This window comes from Xyrauchen texanus, chromosome 13 (assembly GCF_025860055.1).
Source record: "Xyrauchen texanus isolate HMW12.3.18 chromosome 13, RBS_HiC_50CHRs, whole genome shotgun sequence".
Lineage (NCBI taxonomy): Eukaryota > Metazoa > Chordata > Actinopteri > Cypriniformes > Catostomidae > Xyrauchen > Xyrauchen texanus.
In genome coordinates, this window is record NC_068288.1 from 12,143,952 (window position 1) to 12,163,267 (window position 19,316).

General features: G+C 39.3%; 2 protein-coding genes across 5 annotated transcripts in view; both read right to left on the reverse strand.

The window, feature by feature from the left end:
• LOC127654236 (protein TANC1-like) overlaps positions 1–5,031 on the reverse strand; it is a 113,080-nt gene extending 108,049 nt beyond the window's left edge. For 2 of the 3 annotated variants that reach the window (XM_052141334.1, XM_052141331.1), the window contains exons 1-3: positions 4,978–5,031; positions 4,470–4,660; positions 902–1,069 (exon numbers count right to left, since the gene is read on the reverse strand). The gene's annotated coding sequence lies outside the window, so the exon portion shown is untranslated. The remainder of the gene's footprint in view (positions 1–901; positions 1,070–4,469; positions 4,661–4,977) is intronic. The other variant, XM_052141332.1, reaches the window with a different exon arrangement.
• A 300-nt stretch (positions 5,032–5,331) lies between these two features.
• Positions 5,332–19,316, reverse strand: part of LOC127654244 (plakophilin-4-like) — a 48,146-nt gene continuing 34,161 nt past the window's right edge. For both annotated transcript variants that reach the window (XM_052141353.1, XM_052141352.1), the window contains exons 11-22: positions 18,359–18,572; positions 16,688–16,871; positions 16,343–16,460; positions 13,499–13,690; positions 11,701–11,874; positions 11,253–11,403; positions 10,933–11,125; positions 10,162–10,246; positions 9,957–10,074; positions 9,698–9,829; positions 8,565–8,638; positions 5,332–7,592 (exon numbers count right to left, since the gene is read on the reverse strand). In XM_052141353.1, coding sequence (XP_051997313.1) covers positions 7,353–7,592; positions 8,565–8,638; positions 9,698–9,829; positions 9,957–10,074; positions 10,162–10,246; positions 10,933–11,125; positions 11,253–11,403; positions 11,701–11,874; positions 13,499–13,690; positions 16,343–16,460; positions 16,688–16,871; positions 18,359–18,572 — 1,875 coding nt within the window. In that variant the 3' untranslated portion in view covers positions 5,332–7,352. The remainder of the gene's footprint in view (positions 7,593–8,564; positions 8,639–9,697; positions 9,830–9,956; positions 10,075–10,161; positions 10,247–10,932; positions 11,126–11,252; positions 11,404–11,700; positions 11,875–13,498; positions 13,691–16,342; positions 16,461–16,687; positions 16,872–18,358; positions 18,573–19,316) is intronic.

Sequence of the window (19,316 nt, forward strand, 5' to 3'; positions counted from 1 at the left end):
CAGCTCTACTTCAAGGTAAAGTGTGAAAAACAGACACAAACTAAATGATTTTCATGACCAGCATGCATGGAGGAATGACCACAGTCTTGGTTCATCTGACCTTTTCAAATGCAAGAACAGGTTAAAAACACATTCTTCATCCATTACTTATCAAATCTAGTCAAAGCTAGTATAGCATGTGTGCATTTGTGTGTATGCACACCTGTTCAGGGTCAGTTGGCTCATGCCGACCCTGGAAAGTCTTGGGTTCGTTTACATTTGAGCTAAACTGAGCATGTGTTCAAAGAAGAAAACAATATCCTCAGCTTTAAATTGTTCATGTAAAGGCCCAAAGATTCATACTGTAAACATTTCCAAAACAAAATGTGCTACATGTCCACAGATGATGTCTACCTCTTTTCCAGCTAGTGGCACATATTTTTCTATGTGTGCAATCAAAGCCAATAAAACAAACTCTTGGTCAAATGACTATCAAAATGTAGATAAGAAACCAAACATTAAGTTAGATGTCCAATTTGTGTCCAACCTTTATAGGCCTTTAATTACAATTAATCACACAGTGTAAACAGCCTGAAGTGGAAATTCGCTCATTCCTAGTAAACAGCTGTTATAGTCCGAGATGCACATGACAACAGCGAATCAATCATGCCACACCATTCAATCACTCACTGATGTGGAGCATGACAACGGTCTAACAAATAATGTTCCTTAAATAACATTCAGAAATATATGAACACAACAGGTAACATGCACAGATAATAAGCGTGTATATTTACACAACTAATAATAATAACGCTGACAGTTCACCTCTGGAACTTCACGAGACCAAAACCTGCCACGCTTGTCCGTTCCCACTTTGTCTCAACAAAAAAGTGAATGAGAAGGATTGTAGGAAACGTACCTGTTTTAAGTGATATGCCACACAGTCTGTCCTCAGATTTGCCTTACACGCGCGTTTCTCCTCCTCGTGAGCGCGTACAGTGAACTGAACTGTCTGAACTCCTCCTCCTCCTCGACACTCTCGTCTCTCGCCCTGCGCCCGAAACCAGGAAAATGCTTCCTTCGGAGGCTGTATACGGAGGCAAGATTTGGAGGTTTGGAGTTATATTTGTGCCACAATTCTGCGCGCACAATTATTTTTTTCTGCGCGCGCAAGATGATATTTTGAGCATGCAAAAAGAGTGGGAGGAGAAAGCTAAATTTAAGAATTCTGAGCAAATTCACATTCAAGAAATCTTTATTCAAGCGCAAAATTGATTTTTGTTTGTTCAAAATAAATGTATCTTTGCAAGAAGCATGTGCAAAATAACTTTTTGTGCTCTCAAAATCTAATCTTGCACGTACAGAATTTTTTTGTACTTTCAAAATATAATTTTGCACATGCAGAATTTTTTGCATTCAAAATATCATCTTGTGCGTGCAAAATAACTTTTTGTGTGCTCAAAATATCATCTTGCACGTGCAGAATTTTTTTGGTGCACTCAAAATATCATTTTGCGCGTGAAAATTACTTTTTGTGCGCTCAAAATTTCATTTGCGCATAATATTATTTTGCGAATGCAGCCTCGAGCTCTATCTGAACAGCTCATAACTCTGGAGAGTTTCACGGGCTTTCAATGCATTAAAATGTTTAGACTCCTATGAGAAAACTTTTTTTTTAAAGGGAAAGTGTCAGGTAATTTACTTTTCTCTGACGCTATATATTTACATTTATGCATTTGGCAGACGCTTTTATCCAAAGCGACTTACAGAGCCCTTATTACAGGGACAATCCCCCTGTAGCAACCTGGAGTTAAGTGCCTTGCTCAAGGACACAATGGTGGTGGCTGTGAGGCTCGAACCAGCGTCCTTCTGATTACCAGTTATGTGCTTTAGTCCACTACACCACCACCACCATATATAGATAATAAGTACATAAAAATATGATTAAAAGTAGTTTGATATATTTCTCTTGTTTTCATTTCCACCAAAATCACATGTGCATTCTACTCCTAATATTACCTTATACACCCTCACCTGCATGTGGTCAAATGTGGTCCAACGTTCATGTGTAGCGTTAACGACTCTTTAGCGCCCCTGTGTGGCTTCCAACGGAACGTCTTTCTCATAAACTTGTATTAATTTTTCAGCTCACCTGAAAACATTGTGGCTGATAGATCACAACTTGATCTTTTTCTGGAACAAAATCATTCAAATCACAAAAGCACTACTTTACTCACTGTTACAGAAGTGATTTATTGAGCTCGTCGCCTCATGATGGTCAACGGCATATTAGGATCATATGACCAGCCGCATACTAATCATTTTATCTCTGTAATTATGTCTTTCACTCATGACCACATACTGTGAAAACTAAAGATCTTAGTCTTGCAGTATTATTTTACTGTCTCATGTATTCTATTTGATTTGTTTTAGTAACAGAATTGTGTAAACTAATTAATATCACAGTAATATGACAAGGCAATGAGGTCAGAGCAGCCCTGTTTTTAGTGCCACAAAGTCTCCAAGATAAGAATTATTTCATGTAAGTAATAAACTATGCAGGTGCATCTCTAAAGATCCCCTTTCATGGGCATGCTTCAAGTACTTCAAACAAGGAGACGATTGAAAAATCTTTTTAAACAGCGTTGCCTCTTGCCAAACCTTTGCACACTTAGTATAAAGTATTCTTTATTGTGGCGTTATTGTATGTACTCCTAAAGAAATGAACAGTCATTTTGAAATAGATGTATAAAATCATGAACAATCACATGAGATGAGGACTCTAGTCATATTAGTAACCATTTAAAAGCTGTTTTATTCTACAAGGAGAGGGTCCTCTTATGTAGGCAGCCATGTTTGGATCACATGACCTGCTGAATACTACTCACTTAATCTCAGTCACTGCCCCGTTTTCTCTCGTGGTTTAAATAATCATGAGTGACTGTGAAGTATGAATTTCTAGAATGACTTTTGTAACTGAAAACTATTGTGTTACCACTTATTACAGTGTCCATGCAACTCGTGTCTACTATTCCAAGTCTTCTGAAGGCATATGATATACAGTACATCTGTTGCACATTCATGAGTAATGTTTTCAGTGCTAAACAGTGTAAGTTCTTGCGTGATCACACAAGCCCCCGTGTGAGCTTCCCTCATTGCGCTCATCAATGCGCAACTATTTCTTTAATTGCTCAAAAGGTTGCGTGCTAATTCATTTGTTTGAACAGAAGAGTGCATTAAACACAGGGGCGTAGTTTCAAGCAATATGTTTGAATTAAAGCATTCCTAAAGGTGGAAGAACTTGACTCAAGTGTGAACAGTTGAAGATAAGCCACAAAATATACAGTCAAACAGCTATAAAAACAGCTGTGCTGGATTTTAAAGGGACAGTTCACCCAAAAATCTAAATTCTCTCATCATTTACTCATGCCATCCCAGATGTGTATGACTTACTTTCTTCTTTTTTTAAGAATATCTCAGCTCTGTAGGTCCATACAATGCAAGTGAATGGTAACCAGACCTTTGTAGCTCCAAAAAGCACACAAAAGCAGCTTAAAAGTAATCCATACAACTCCAGTGTTCAAATCCATGTCTTCATAAGCTATATGATAGACGTGGGTGAGAATGTTTAAGTCCTTTTTTACTATAAATTCTCCTCCCTGCCCAGTAGATGGTGATATGCATAAAGAAAGCAGATTGCCAACAACAAAGATTGAAGATAAATGTGAGAGTGAAAGTGAAAGTGGAGATTTATAGTACAAAAGAACTTAAGTAGTGATCAGTTTCTCACCCACACTAATTAGAAGAAGCCTTTATATTGGTCACACATTATACATACATTTTTGCATATATACAGTGAATGTAAATGTATTTGTTTTCACAGAGTCAGAGTGCATGGTCAGCCATGATATGGCACCCCTGGAGCAGATAGGGTCAAGGGCCCAACAGTGGCATCTTGGCTGTGCTGGTGCTTGAACCCCCGAGCTTCAGGTCAGTGACCCAGAGCTTTAACCGCTAAGCCAGATGGATTACTTTTATGCTGCCTTTATGTGCTTTTTGGAGCTTAAAATGTTTGGTCACCATTCACTTGCATTCAGTGGTCCTACAGAGCTGAGATATCCTTCTAAAAATCATATTTGTGATCAGCAGAAGAAAGTAAGTCATGCACATCTGGGATGGCATGAGGGTTTTAATACTAGAGAATGTTTTTGGCTAGATTTGTATATAAAATGTATAAAGAGTCACATTTTCTATGTGACAAGGTTGCCTTTAAGCTAGTTTGCTCCTTGTGGCATGGGGCACATGACCACGCCTCCCATGCCACACTCCTGCTGGATTATCCCAGGAGTAACTGTGCTATTTGGATGAACGCACCTGTTAAATGGTTGCTGTTCTTGCTATTTTAACGGCGAATCCACAGGGACCAATTCAAATTTACATCCAAAACATTTACAGTTATGCATTTGTTTTAAATCGCCTTTTCCCACCTGATAGTACATCTGTTTTATTTCTAACACATCATAGTCCTGTTTCATATCCTGTTAGAGATGGCTGGAAGGTTCTGTGAGAGGCGGTTCAGCTTTCCTCTGGGTATTGGCAGCCTCCCAGGACAGGTGTTTTTCTGTTTTCTCTGTAGCGCATTCACGTATCTTCTTGCTCACAGCTTTCTAACGGCTAACTGAAACCAGACAGTTTAGGACATGTCATGACTAAATTATTACATTATAATTATAAATGATAACAGAAGTGGTTTAAGAAAGCACAAAGGAAGGAATAAATATATGCGACTACATTAGACACACTCACTGGTTTCCCTCTAAAGTGAAACTATGCAGGTCATACTGTACATTTATGAATCCCAGGTACACTTAAAAATCCAAAACCTTAATCTTACTTTGTATACATGCCATACATGTAATAGATGAAATAAGTTAATATTGAAGACTAATTATCTAATCACATAATGGTTAAAAAGCATTGACTTGTTTCACTCACCTAGTTGGTCATTATAGGAGTCCTGTTCTTCTCTACAGGCTTTTATGACATGGTTGCGGCTATGACCAAGAGTAGCGTACCATCACATGACAGTTATCTCCAACAGAGTACCAAAGTACACAGACAGTTTACAGACAACCTTTAAAATGGAAGTTAAACTTATCAGCTGTGGGCGCTGCCAAAACACTCTAGACTGGTATCTATTTCTTCATTGCCACTATCACCAAAGACTAGACATCAGAACAACTTATAAATAAAGTTGAATAGTAGCTCTATATGCTAGGGAACAAACAACATAACCCAACATCACATATTAAAAAACAAATGTTATCTTTATTACATTTAAATATTCTGATAGTTTTGTAATAACTTTTGTCTCCATAAGGTCTCTTACATATACACACTACTACATAGCAATTTATCATGGCACAGTTTTTGTGCATTGGAGCACAGATTACGGTTGTACTGTACAATAAACTGACGTAGATGTACTAGACTCCATGGAACACACATTTATCTTTATATTAAGTAGGCTACAGCAGTTAGACCAGACAAAAGGACATATTGTTTTCCAATGCAATCTAGTTTTGTTTTACACAGCTATTAAATCTTAATTAGACTTTTCGGGCAATATGTAATTTCATAACACTTATTCATTTGGCTCATGAATTGAGGTGACATTTGAATGAACGTGCCATAAAAACAAACAAACATAAAAACATGGTTCAAGTTCTCAATAAACACTTCACTGTTTAAAAATATCAGTGACTGGGGCCTGGGTAGCTCAGCGAGTATTGACGCTGACTACCAGCCCTGGAGTCGCGAATCCAGGGCCTGCTGAGTGACTCCAGCCAGGTCTCCTAAGCAACCAAATTGGCCCGGTTGCTAGGGAGGGTAGAGTCACATGGGGTAACCTCCTCGTGATCACGATTAGGGGTTCTCGCTCTCAATGGGGCGTGTGGTGAGTTGTGTGTGGATCACGGAGAGTAGCATGAGCCTCCACATGTTGTGAGTCTCCACAGTGTCATGCACAACGAGCCACGTGATAAGATGTGCGGATTGACGGTCTCAGAAGCGGAGGCAACTGAGACTTGTCCTCCACCACCCGGATTGAGGTGAGTAACAGCGCCACCCCAAGGACCTACTAAGTAGTGGGAATTGGGCATTCAAATTGGGGAGAAAAGGGGATAAAAAAATAGCAGTGATTGAAAAGTCTTTGGCTCACATTCAATCCCGGGTCAAACTAATTCAAGTAGTTCAATGGTGCACATAAATCTGTCATCATACACACACACACACACACACATGCGCGCTCGCACAATTTAAACTCCCTAATTGAAAATGACAGCCTGATCTCATGAAATGTAGATGACCATGACAAGATTTGTGCAATTCAAAATTGATGTGCTGTATAACACATTTGGCTTCAGAATTCCACTGAAACGTCCAGCTGGGGGCGCTAAAAGCGAGTAAAATGGTGTCGTATTCAGACGAGGTTTTAAGGTGAATTATAGATGGATGTTTTAATGATTTAAATTGTACCTCCCTAACCAGAAATTGACGCAAACCTAACCAATAGTGTTTTAAAATATGAATGAGACGTTAAAAAGACGTCCTTACCCAACAACGCCTATGAAACCTAACCAATGAAAATTAAAAGCACATTTTCTGAACCAACCACATCATTTCATGATTTAAAGGGCTTCTATGACTCTGTCGTCTCACGTTTCTGCTTGTGTTTTCGACTGGTGTTGAACTGCGGCCCTCCGAGTCCAAAGTCCGACGCTCTATGAGGTGAGCTATCACATTGAAATAAGTGCATATATGTAGGTGGGTCTGTAACAAGCATTAAAATGTATAGTTTTTCAAAAGATGCATTAGAGTAAAAGAGTGTCAGTATCATAACATAGCAGGGTCTGAGTAATAGAGAAAAAAGTATTTATAAAGTCATAATAAGCCATTCAAGTCGTGATTTGAGTTAAAGGGAATAAAACACACAGTTGTTGTAGCGCCTCTAGTGTTCAGCTCTCCTGGAAACTGCAGGGAATTTCACCTGGAGACACGTATAACAAGTTTTGCAAATTGTATATAGAGTCACATTTTCACTATGAGACCAGGTTGGAAAATGAATCAGTTGCTATAACTACATCAGCTTGCTCACACACAACCACACATACACACAAAAAACACAATAAATCCCGCAAATGAAAATGCAGTCACCATTCAAATGCGACAGCTTGTCCATTCCACGGTAAAGGAATAATCTTGGATTCCTCTGACTTATATATTTGTCATGGTGTGACATCTCCTTGCAATATTCTATCTATGGCTACAAATGACATGAACATATACTGTATACGCACACACATACACGCCTACACCCAGGAGTCCGGTGAGGCTGGGTAGGTCTGAGTTCTGTATGAAGGCCTGCGTGTGGTGGAGTAAAAGTCCACGTAGTTGGTATTGGGTTTGAGCACCTGTCTCTCGCTCACCACGGGATAACAAACGGGCTCATCGGGAAACAGATCCTCGTAGCCCATCGGAGATGACAGGTACATTCCATAAGAGTCATAGCTGCTTTGATTCGTCTCCTCTGGGTAGTAGAGCCGGCCATGCTGAAAGAGGAGACAGGGGTCATTCTGCAAAACGGCTGCTTTTTGTGTGCCTGATTAACATGTAAATAATAACTTTAACAACAAATAACTGTCAACAAGTTTTACTATGTGTTATTTTAGGCATTCTTCTAGACACATTAACAATAATCTACTGATTTAGGCCATGTGCATGCAATTTTTCCGTATGGAAACGGCTTAAGGGCAGATTTCTTTAGCGATAAACCAAAACGTATGCATTTTTTACGCATTTTCACTTTGTCGATAACAAATAGAGTGAAAAGTTGATGGAAACTAGGCTTTTCATGTTACCTTCATTTATTAGGTCTCTCTGGAATACAACATTTTTAATCAGTCAATGGCGCCATCTAGCGGTCTGATTTTTCTCTGTAACAACCGCACGTCCACATATCACACCACTCATCCAGTTATTGTAAGCCATCTTTAATAGTTCTCGGATCACTGTGCGATCTATACAAGCTAATAAAATAATGAATAGTCAAATCAATGTTTCATGTGCATTTATTTATTTGGCAAGTAGTCTTTTAATGAACTGGATTATGAGTCATTAATTACAAAATAAACACCAACAGAACTCCGATGGAATCCAGAGGTTGATTTCAGCTGTTCAGTGATTTCTTTCTCCTCACATAATTACATAATTTCAATGCAAATCAAAATTCCATGTCAATGTATTTATTTATTTAGTAGCCGTGTAATAAGCAGGATAATGTACAGTCAGCCGGTTGTTATTGCAAAATAAACCCCTTCAGTCCTTATTAAAACAACGTATAATTCAACAAATAAAATAAAAAACAAGAAAATCGAACAAAATGACATGGCACTGCAAGGCATATAAAGCTGGTGTGTCATTTTCCAGATGTTAAAATTCTTTCTTGAACTGTAAGTCATTTGTAGGTTGATTTCACCTTATACTGTGGCTCTGAAGCACAGTCACAACATTATTAAACTCACCTGTGACCTGCGGGACTCCTCTGCTGAAGGTGAAGGATAAGAACTGATGAAATAAGCTGACTGATTTTCAGACCCTAAACACAGAGAAATTATAACACATAAAACAAGTTCTATTAAAATGTCTGACCATCATATACAGTACTTAGTTACTAATACTTGGTGTACACACAAGGAATAGTTGTAACTAGAGTCCAGAACTTATTTAAAGCTGATGTAACCATTTATGTGTTAAAATACTAACTCTTATCCAAGCTTAGTATACAAAGACAACAATAATTAAGCCTCTGTATTTAGACAGCACAGTCTCTGTGGCACTCTGTTTGTTTTGACCAACCCGCTTAGACCCGCCCAAACGTAACTCAACCAATGGCTTGAGTTGGGGCGGGACTATCTCCCAGAAAGCTGTTTTGAAAATAAATAGTATTTTTTCAGTTCTGTTTGGTGATCGCTAATGTCGCAGGAATTACATACTTCATCTTTAAGTTACCAACCACATGATGACAAGCAATTTTTTCGCATTTGGTAAATTAGTAAACTTCCAAACTATCTAATAATTTGATTTAAGTTCACATCCTGGTACCAAACATTATGTGAGGTGACCCTTCTGCAGTTACTGTAGATTTAGCCCTTCCTGGTAGATGCTGTAACTACATCATTATGTGGGCAAAATTGAAAGTCGTCAAAAATTGCAAATGTATTCTGACAAAATAAAACTTTTTGCAGCAAAATATAAATCAGAAAAATGTCACCATTCAAATGCGACAGCTTGTCCATTCCACGGTAAAGGAATACAAATTATAACAGATGTTTCCCAAGTGATTTTTTTAACAACAATAGGTTGAAAGTTCTGCTGTTCAAATCGTTCTGTGATTACCGAAATTCAAACCCCTGTCCCCAGTGGCCAAAGCTGGAAGTGCTGTTAAACGTATAGGCATGTTTTACCTCAAAATGAAGCATGTAAAAGAACATTATGAAAGCCAAAAGATGCGCTCCGCATTAATTCGTTTTTTATTTTATTTTATTGTGATTATATAATTTTGGGCATTTTATGCAAGAAGTGTTTATTTTTGTTGCATTATTTATTAATAAATGTTTTACTTATGTATGTGACTGAGGAATTCAAGAAAGCTCACCTGTAAATTGACTTGCGTTTCTGTTGGCGTCTCCATAATAATTATGAAGTTGCATAGATGACTGGGTCCTCCGCTGATTTAAACGGTGACCTCTTATTCCCAACATGGCAGGTGAAGAGGTGGCGCTACCTCCTAAGTGTGAAAAATGTCAAACATCAACTAAGAAAATACCGATGATTAAACAAACCAAAGAACAACAACAAAAACTAAAGGAAACAACAGCCTTTGGGGAATGTTTCTTGTGGTTATAATGGCCCACCTGACTGGATGACAGGTGACATCTGTACGTTGCTGGTTGGCAGGGTGGGTTGCGACCGGTATCGGTCTCGTTCAAGAGTTGACACTGGAGTGATGAAGTGATTCTGGTTCCATCCGTCCTGAAGAACCACAGAACACATTGTCCTGAGGTCTCATGAGAACATCAGTGTTCCTAACCACAGACAACAATGGTTGAGAGTATGTACCTTTTTATAGAAGGTGCGCAGGTCTCTGTACTGCCACAGAGTGTTTAGCACCTGAGCTGCTGCCTTCACCACTTTCATGGAATACCTACAACAGAAAAAACAGAACTCAAACACTCTGCAAGTACGGGCAAGGGCTTAGTTAACATCTAGGCTCTATATACATTTCAATCACACTACATGGCCAAAAGTATGTATTTGGGTAATTCTCATTACTCGCAGTGGCATGAAGTCAAGCATGCAGCTAAGCTATCTCTTTAGCCAAACATTTATATTAGAATGGCCAAACCTTTTCTGTTCCAGCTTGACAATGACCCTGTGCACAAACTGAGGTCCATACAAAATGGTTTATTGAGTATGTTGTGGAAGAACTTGACACAAAGTCCAGACCTGAACCCCACTAAACTCCTTTGGGATGAATTGAAACACTGATTGCAAACCAGCCCCTATCGACCAACATCAGTGCCTGACCTCACTGATGCTTTTGTGCCTGAATGGGAGAGGCAGGGCTGGACTGGTAATCTGGCATGCCAGATATTTTCCCGGTGGGCCAACGCACTTTGGGGCCGATCAGGGGTGGACTGGCCATCGGGAGAACCGTTGTTCATCCGCGTTCGCTTGACCACATACTTTTGGCCATGTAGTGTATATTACGCTTACTGTACATTTACAGCAATACATTTAATGTTATAAAACAGTGTAGCTTCTTTAAAGCCACTAGACATGCAGTGTTCAACTCCACACTTCCAACAGCCCATGAAAAGAGGTTTGTACCTCTCTCCACGTCCTCGACTGATTGTGACCAGTTTGTCGATGCCGCCCGTCTGGGCGAGTGCACGGGCGTTCTCCATGTTCCAGCTGGTGACCTCATGCAGCGCACAGCAGACCGCTGCCACAGTCTCATCTGACAGCAATGACGGCCCATTGCCAGGGAGACGGGTCACTAGGTCCCGCATGGCATACTTTCCTTTAAAACCGTTAAAGGACCCAACTTCAGCAAACTTTTGTTTGAAAGATGCAAGGCACTTTTTAATGACAACTATACATAAAACGAACTGTTTGAATGTTGATCGCAAAAAGATTGAGTGACTGACCAATGAGCTCCTTGTTTCTGGCGTCAAGAGCCATATTTCTCAGAGCAGTGGCCACCGAGCAGACCACCCTGTCATTATCCATTCTTAGCAGTTCCACCAGAATGGGCAAACCCTTTTCTTTACGTACGGCAGCGCGGATGTAGGCCGCAAACTGACCGGTGAGAGAGACAGAAATAGAAGAAAGAAAAATAGAGAAGTTGTCAGATAAGTTATAAAATATGACTGCATTTTTATTTTATTTATACATAGTTCTTCACTCCAGCATCTAAGAGAAAAAAGGTTATATGTACGCATTAGAACGTTGAAGCCACATTGAGCAAGATAGGGTGTGTGTGTGCAGGCCATACTCTTTATTCACAAGCCAATTATGCATTCGTATAATTCAGATCTATTCTGAGCACTGTGATGTATAATTGTGTTTATGGTATAGTGACCACAAGATGCCTACCCTCCAGGTTCCAGCAGAAAGATTCTGCAGAGACCCGGCCGCACCTTCCAGTGTGGCCGGGTTGGAGCTCTCTGCCAGAAGGGTGAGGTACGGCTTTACCACAGATGGGTGCCACAACATCTCTGCCCCCTTTGGACTTCCAGAAAAACCTGGAATGGGCCCCACTCCATCCCACTGCAACATAGGATTACACAAGTTCGCCCACAGAATCATGTGATATATAGGTTTAAGCTTTGAACTCAGTTCCTGTAGAAAGAAGTGAAACTGATGTTTTTATCATCTCTCCAAAGGCATAAAATGAACTTTTCCTGGGTTCTACAATGCACATACATATATTATGAACTTTAACACTATGACACGACTCAATTGCATCATTATTTTACAATGCTCTGTCTATTTTTCGATACCAAAAATGGACAAATTCATCGTACACATATGATTATAACCCTGGCATAATGTGTAACGTGTTTAAAACAAACAAACTAAATATTAGGACTCTTTATCCTGCATTATAACTGAATTACAACTGTAATTTAATAAGAAAGTACAAGTGTTTGTATGTAATTTATTGCCTCTTAAATTCCAGAATGATGGTGTGAAGTATTTTTGGGGTACGTTCACCTTTTTTGAGTGGGAAACAGAAATAAAAATAAAATATTGTGTGAATATGAAGATGTTTTTTCCAATGAATGTTTCCATGTTCATGATTTCTGGATAAAGCATGTAAGACCAAACTACATAACATACCATAACTACAGAAATGTATATTCACTTCAGAAATTTCCATAACTTTTCAATAACGTTAAATTTTTTTTTATGTAATCAACTTTCGTAACTTTTCCACGCCTGAAAATCTCAATTATAAAATCCACTGACATTTCCAGGTTTTTCAAGATAGCGTCAACCCTGTTGAATGTTCCTGTCAACTGGCCGAAATCCTGTAAAAACATAACACCGAGGGTGCGTTCACATTAGTTCGGTTGTCTTGGTCCGGACCAAAAAAGAAAATGATACATTTAGTCCTGGTTCGTTTAGCGTTCACACTGGCATTTTTAACACCGAACCTATCGATACAAAACCAAAGGCATCAGGGCAAAGTCACGACCTGATTGGACAGTTTTTATAACGTATATTGTTTGAAGGAAATTGGCGATCATCCAAAACAATTCTGGCTGCTGGGCGAAATGCGCTCGTTGGATGTATATATGTATAAATGGTGATATTTTTACCAGCTGAGAACAAACAAAGAGTTAATAAAATGTGTAAAGGAGTCAAAACAGCGGCAGGAATTCCTCCGTTGTACACACAAATGAAGATATGCTGCAAGGACGGCTGACGGCGGTTCCGACGCCTGTACTGAACTGTAATGGGCAACATAGCTCCTATGATGAGAAGAACCAGGTATGCTCGAGGTCAGTATTAGGCACATTACTTCCTGTTTTTGGTCCGCACCAGAGTTCGTTTGGAAGTGGACCGAGTCCCACTATTCAGAAGGTCTCGGTCCGCTTGTTTGGTGCGCACCAAGGTTCGGATGGCAGCGTTCACACTTGTTCAAATGAACCGCACTAACAGAGCAATCGCTCCAGAGTTCATTTTAATCTAACCAAACCTGCCAAGTGTGAACACACCCTGACACATCTGAAACATCTGTTAGCTCGTGCAAAATGTGCAAATGAACTTTCCTCTCAAACAACCCCAAATTATTTGACTATATTCGTAAGTTGAAGGGAATCCCAAAGTGACAGATGTGAGCATGGGAAACCCAGATCAGTCAGTTGATGTAGTAGTAAATGATCACCTGCTGATCCTGCCAGGACCTCTTTTTCTTCTTCTTCCTGAGGCCCCAGCAGCTGTAGTCGGCCTGCTTACTGGAGGTGTCCGACCCCAAGAGCTTGTCCAGGTCCTGGGCTCCCATCAATCGAGAGGGAGGCATCTCCAGCTCCAGACGGTATGACAGGTTCCTCAAAGTGCACACACAGTTTTCCACAATCTGATAAGACAGGAAGTGACATAGATTAGGAAGGGACATGCACTAAGAAGAGTGAAGAGTTGCTATGGTTACTAAGGTGTTCTGTGTGGTTTTCAGCATGCTGCTATGCAGTTATTGGAGTATTCTGGGTGGTTGCTATGTGGTTGCTAGGGTGTTCTTGGTGGTTGCTTAATGGCCCAAGTAAAAAAACTAAAACTTTCAAGTCTGTATGACATTCTGATCCCTAAAATGTTATCATCTGCTAGGCAAAAATAATAATTTGATCACTTTGAAAAATAGTAGCGCACCACACTCAACAACTACATGATTCGAGGAATCCTTCATGTCCATATCACAAACAGTGCAGAACATGTAACATGACAAGTTTAAAAAATTAGGGTTAGGGCTTGTTTAGGTCCTTAACCAAAAGCATGAGCAATATTAATAGTGATGCTTGTCTTTTCCAGTGCCATTGAATATTAGTTCCTCCTGTTCCAGCAGATGGCATGCAAAGACCAAAGTAACAAAGCTGCACATTGATGCAAACCACCACTAGGGGCACTCGATACTCTGTTGACCCTTCAAGGAGTGGCACAGAGAACATGTAAAGCCTTTTCAAGCAATGAGGGGCTCTGCCAGCCTGCAGATTTTGTCACATGTACGCTCTGACAATTAGTCAAATAAGCAATGCACACATTGTTCTACATCAGAACAGTTCAGGTCATTCAGATCTAAGCTAAAGTTGTGTACCTTTTAGAACTGAGAATTGGAATTGACATCGTTCCTATGAACGTCCCTTCCTAACTTCCAATATTGAGCTTAACGTACAGTTATCAGAGGAAATGTGGCAAGATATTATAAATAAGATTCACTCAACCTCAATAACAGTTATCCCATTTAGAGTAGTTCATCGTATACTGTACATTGGACAAAAGCAAAGTTGGTCAATTTTTCACCACATTTAGATCCCTTGTGTGATAGGTGTAGAACTGAAATAGTGACTCATTCACATATGTTTGGGTCATGTTTAAAGATAGTTCATTTCTGGCTATTAATATTTAATTTCCTTTCTGGAGCCCTGCGAGTATCCATAAATCATTCCCCTATTCCAGCGATATTTGGTTCAACCTCATCAGAATTAGGTTGAACCTAGACAACAAAATGAAAAATATTATTGCTTTTTTAACTCTCTTAGTTAGACATCTTATATTGCTTAAATGGAAGGACAGATTCCACCAACTTTTATCCACTGGGTCGGAGATCGTATATCATCTCACATTAGAGAAGACTTGTTACTCCACAAAAGGTTGTAGTCAAAGATTGTTCGATATTTGGCAGCCGGTATTGACATACATACAGAAAACTGACTCAACTGAAATACTGTATCTATTACTTAAGTTTTGTATTTATGTATTTATTTTTGCTGTTGTTGTTTTCCTCCTTGTTTAAATAATTTATTTGGCCCTGTGAGGCCAAAGTTATACGTTTAAATTTGTATTTTATCGCTCTTACACTCTCTCTCTCTCTCTCTCTCTCTCTCTCTCTCTCTCTCTCTGTCTCTCTCTCTGTCTCTCTCTCTCTCTCTCTGTCTCTCTCTATATCTCTCTCTCTGTCTCTCTCTATCTCTCTCTCTCTCTCTCTCTCTCTCTCTCTCTCTCTCATTAAATTGTATTTAATTTAGAAATGAAAGATGACGACGTTGCTGGCGGACCAATAAATTCTGAGCTTGTTCACACACACAAAAAAATGATTGTATAAGATAATGTTCAGTAATAGTGCTGTGCTCTGTTGGAGCAATATTGTTTTTTTCTTCTTTGTTTTTGTATTATTTGTATAGTATAAAATAATAATAAAAATACTTTGATTAAAATAAAAAAGCTAAAATCGTGGTCCCAGTGAGGCACCTACAATGGAAATGAATGGGAGCCAATTTTTTTCCCTTAAAATACTCACCGTTTCAAAAGTATAGCAACAAGCTGTAAACAATATGCATGTAAACATGATTTTAGTGTGGTGAAATCAATTACTAAGGTTCTCTGTATGAAGTATATACGATTGTATAACTTTGTTACCGTGACGATGTGATGTCAACAAACCCTAAACCCCAAAATGACAGTAAAAAACAACATTTTACAGCTTAAATAATACATGAGTTTTAACAGATGAATAATGAAAGTGATTTTATAAAATTATAAGCTTAAAATTAGAACTTAAATAATTGGCCCCATTGACTTCCATTGTAAGTGCCTCACCGTAACCCAGATTTAGCTTTTTTAAAGAAAAGGAGGGACGGGATGAAATTCATTTTTGTGGTCATCAACAATATGCCACAAATGCTGTCGATTGAGCTTAACTTGTATTGAAATATTCCTTTAAAGAAAGGCGTGACTTCATTTCCCAGAATGCTCTCATTTAAACCAAATGTTGATGTCAGTATTCATTTTAAAATAGAAAAATATGTGCTCTACATATCATTAGTCAAAATGAATGTTTGTGACTGTACTGAATGTTTTCGAATTGCGTTTCAGTAATTTCCTCTTCCTGTCAATCCAATTAAACATTCTAGGGGCGTTCAATTACATTCGAATTCAAACTCACCAATTGAAATGAAGCAAAATCGGAATTTTGCCAGTGCTGATATAATCTGTATGCAATCAGAGGCATCCCTCTCACCTTGCTGTCATAATCGGAAGTGTTTACACAGGTTTTGATGATATAGAGGAGAGAATCAATGAGCCCTTCACAGCAACGCATTTGCCTTCTCGCCTCTTCTCCTGCTGAGCTCAGGTTCCTGACACAAACACACATCATCATCATCATCATGTGGTCAGCAATACAATGGTGATCATCAGATATGTGGTAAAAACAGTCCTTCTCACTTGGGCAGGTAAACAGTAACTATCCCTTAGGATTAAGAGTATAAATGAATGTGCTTCTACTGCGGGTCCCTTCGGTGATGGTGTAGGATACAAATGTGTGTACATGCAAGAGCAGGTCAGACTTGTGTGTTGGCTGTACCTGAGGCATCCGGTGGTATTCCTTAGCACCAAAGATGAGTGCAGTTTGAGTTTCTGGTCCTCTCGCTGGGGGGCCGCACCCCAACCGGAGTGAGGGATGATCACTGTGTTGGTGAGTGGACTGAGAGCGTCCCTAGCGATCGTCATCTTCACAGAATCACATGACGACAGGTTCCACAGCACACCTGCCCAGACGGGACAACAAAAATGTTTAGTACTGTCGGCAAATGCCATATACCATGCATTAGTAAGAATTAAAGGAAATGTTCACCCGTTAATGAAAATTCTGTCATTATTTGTGCACTCTCATGCTGTTCGAAAACCTTATGATTTTTTTATTCTTGCATGGAACACAAAAAAAGCTGTTATTCAGAATGTCACAAGACAAGCGAAAACCAATGGCATTGGATGTTATGACGTGCGCAAGCGTGTATGAGATTTGAGTGCTACAGCGGAGAGACACATTTGCAACAAATCGTGATGGAAATGTTTGTATATTATTCACACAAAGCTATTGTAAGGTTTCTTAAAGGGGTCAGAACATTATTATTTTAATATGTTCCCTGATGTTCACTTATAGTATTAGTCATATATTCTAAAAACATGATCCTTTTCCACCCTCATTCTGACCCACTGTCAGAAACACTCGGTTTTGGTGCTGCTTCTCCTTTAAGACTTGACAGTAAACGCCCACTGTTCTGATTGGCTCTCTGCTCTTGACTGACCTGCTCTCTCACTGCCATCTCACTGCTCACCGCTACTGGGCGGGGCTATGGAAGTGATAAGGTGAAGTAGGCGTTGATGTGTTGTGGAGGTGGTCAGATGCAAATGCATATCACAGTATGACATCACAATATAGAGGTAGTAGAGAACAAATTCTTTTTGCCGTGAATTTGTTTTAATGACATGAGTGTGAGAAAATGATGACAGATTTTAAATTTTGGAGTGATCTATGCCTTTAACTAGAGTAAATGAATAGACACTTGATCATTTCACATATACTTAGGATGTTACTTAGCTTGGAGAGAACGTGCATGCACATTTATTTGTAAGGGATAACGTACAGTCAGTCAGTTGCTATCGCAAAATAAACCCTGATAGGGAGATCTTGTATCGCCCTGAAGGGGTTTATTATGCGATATTATCAACACGGCTCACCGCTCATTTTCAGTTTATTACAAGACCACTTGCCAAATAAATGAATAAACGCGCATGAAGAAGCAGGAAGCATCCGAGAAGCAGGAACGATGGATTGCCATATCCGATGAGTGGTCTGATATGTGGATGTGCAGTTGTTACTGTGAAATATCAGACCTCTAGATGGCGCCATTAACCAATCAGAATCAACTATTCAAGATAGCCATGTAATACGAGTAGATTTCAGCTCAGCTTTTAATTAAATGCTTTGTCCCTCTACAGAAAAAAAGTGAAGTAAATAACTATCCACTGACACTTTTGAAAGGAAGGACTGAGATATGAATAAAAAATGTATCCTTTTGTGTAGAACATATGAAAGTCATGCTGGTTTGGAACGACAAGAGGGTCAATTCTGACAGAATTTCAATTTTTGGGTGAATATTCCTTTAAGAAAGAGCGAGATAGAGAGGACGAGAGACTCAGAGAGGAAAAAGACTCATTTTAGTCAGTCATGTAACCTCACACACCCACTCACCGGTTACGAGCTCTCGCACTTCTGCGTCTGGAGTCTTTCTCAACAGACGAACCAAGGCTGGGATTCCACCGGCGTTCCTCACACACACTTTATTATCATCAGTGGCTTTTCCAAACACCAGGTTCCTCAGAGCTCCGCAGGCATTTCGCTGAACCTCCAGGGTTTTGTGGTCGAGCAGATCAACCAGGTGCCGGATCCCCCCCAGCCGGCACACCTGTGGAGGTGTGAGAACTGTATATTTGTAGCTCTTGATGTGTGTTCAAGACTTTGGCACAGTTATACTTTTATACTTTAAAGGGACAAAATTGTTAAAAAACTGTCCAAAGATCCTACTAAGAAGACCAACAAGAATGGTCACCATCATATGTTGTGTTTTGAATGCGGGTGTGCCAGTGTCCCCAGCTGGCTGCTTAACTAGCTTAACCAGCAACCATGGTCAACCAAATTAATGTAATGGACATAGTGGTGAAAATGAAAATTCTTCCTATCATTTACATTCATTCCCACATGCCATCCCAGATGTGTATGACTACCTTCAGCAGAACGCAAATGAAGATTTTTAGAAGAATATCTCAGCTCTGTAGGTCCATATAATGCAAGTAAATGGTGATCAGACCTTTTAAGCTTCAAAGTAAAAATAAAAGTAATCCATTTGACTCCAGTGGTTTAAATCCATGTCTTCAGAAGAGTTATGATAGGTGTGGTGGAGAAACTGAACAATATTTAAGTCCTTTTTTTACTCTAAATCTTCACTTTAACTTTCACTTTCAGATGTGAAATTCACTTTCAGAACTAAAAGTGGAGATTTAGAGTAAAAAAGGGACTTAAATTTTGATTTAATTTTCTGTTTCTCACCCACCCCTATCACAACGCTCTAAATCTCCACTTTTACTTTTACATCTGAAAGTCACATGTACCTGTTTATCTGAAAGTGAAAGTTAAAGTGAAGATTTAGAGT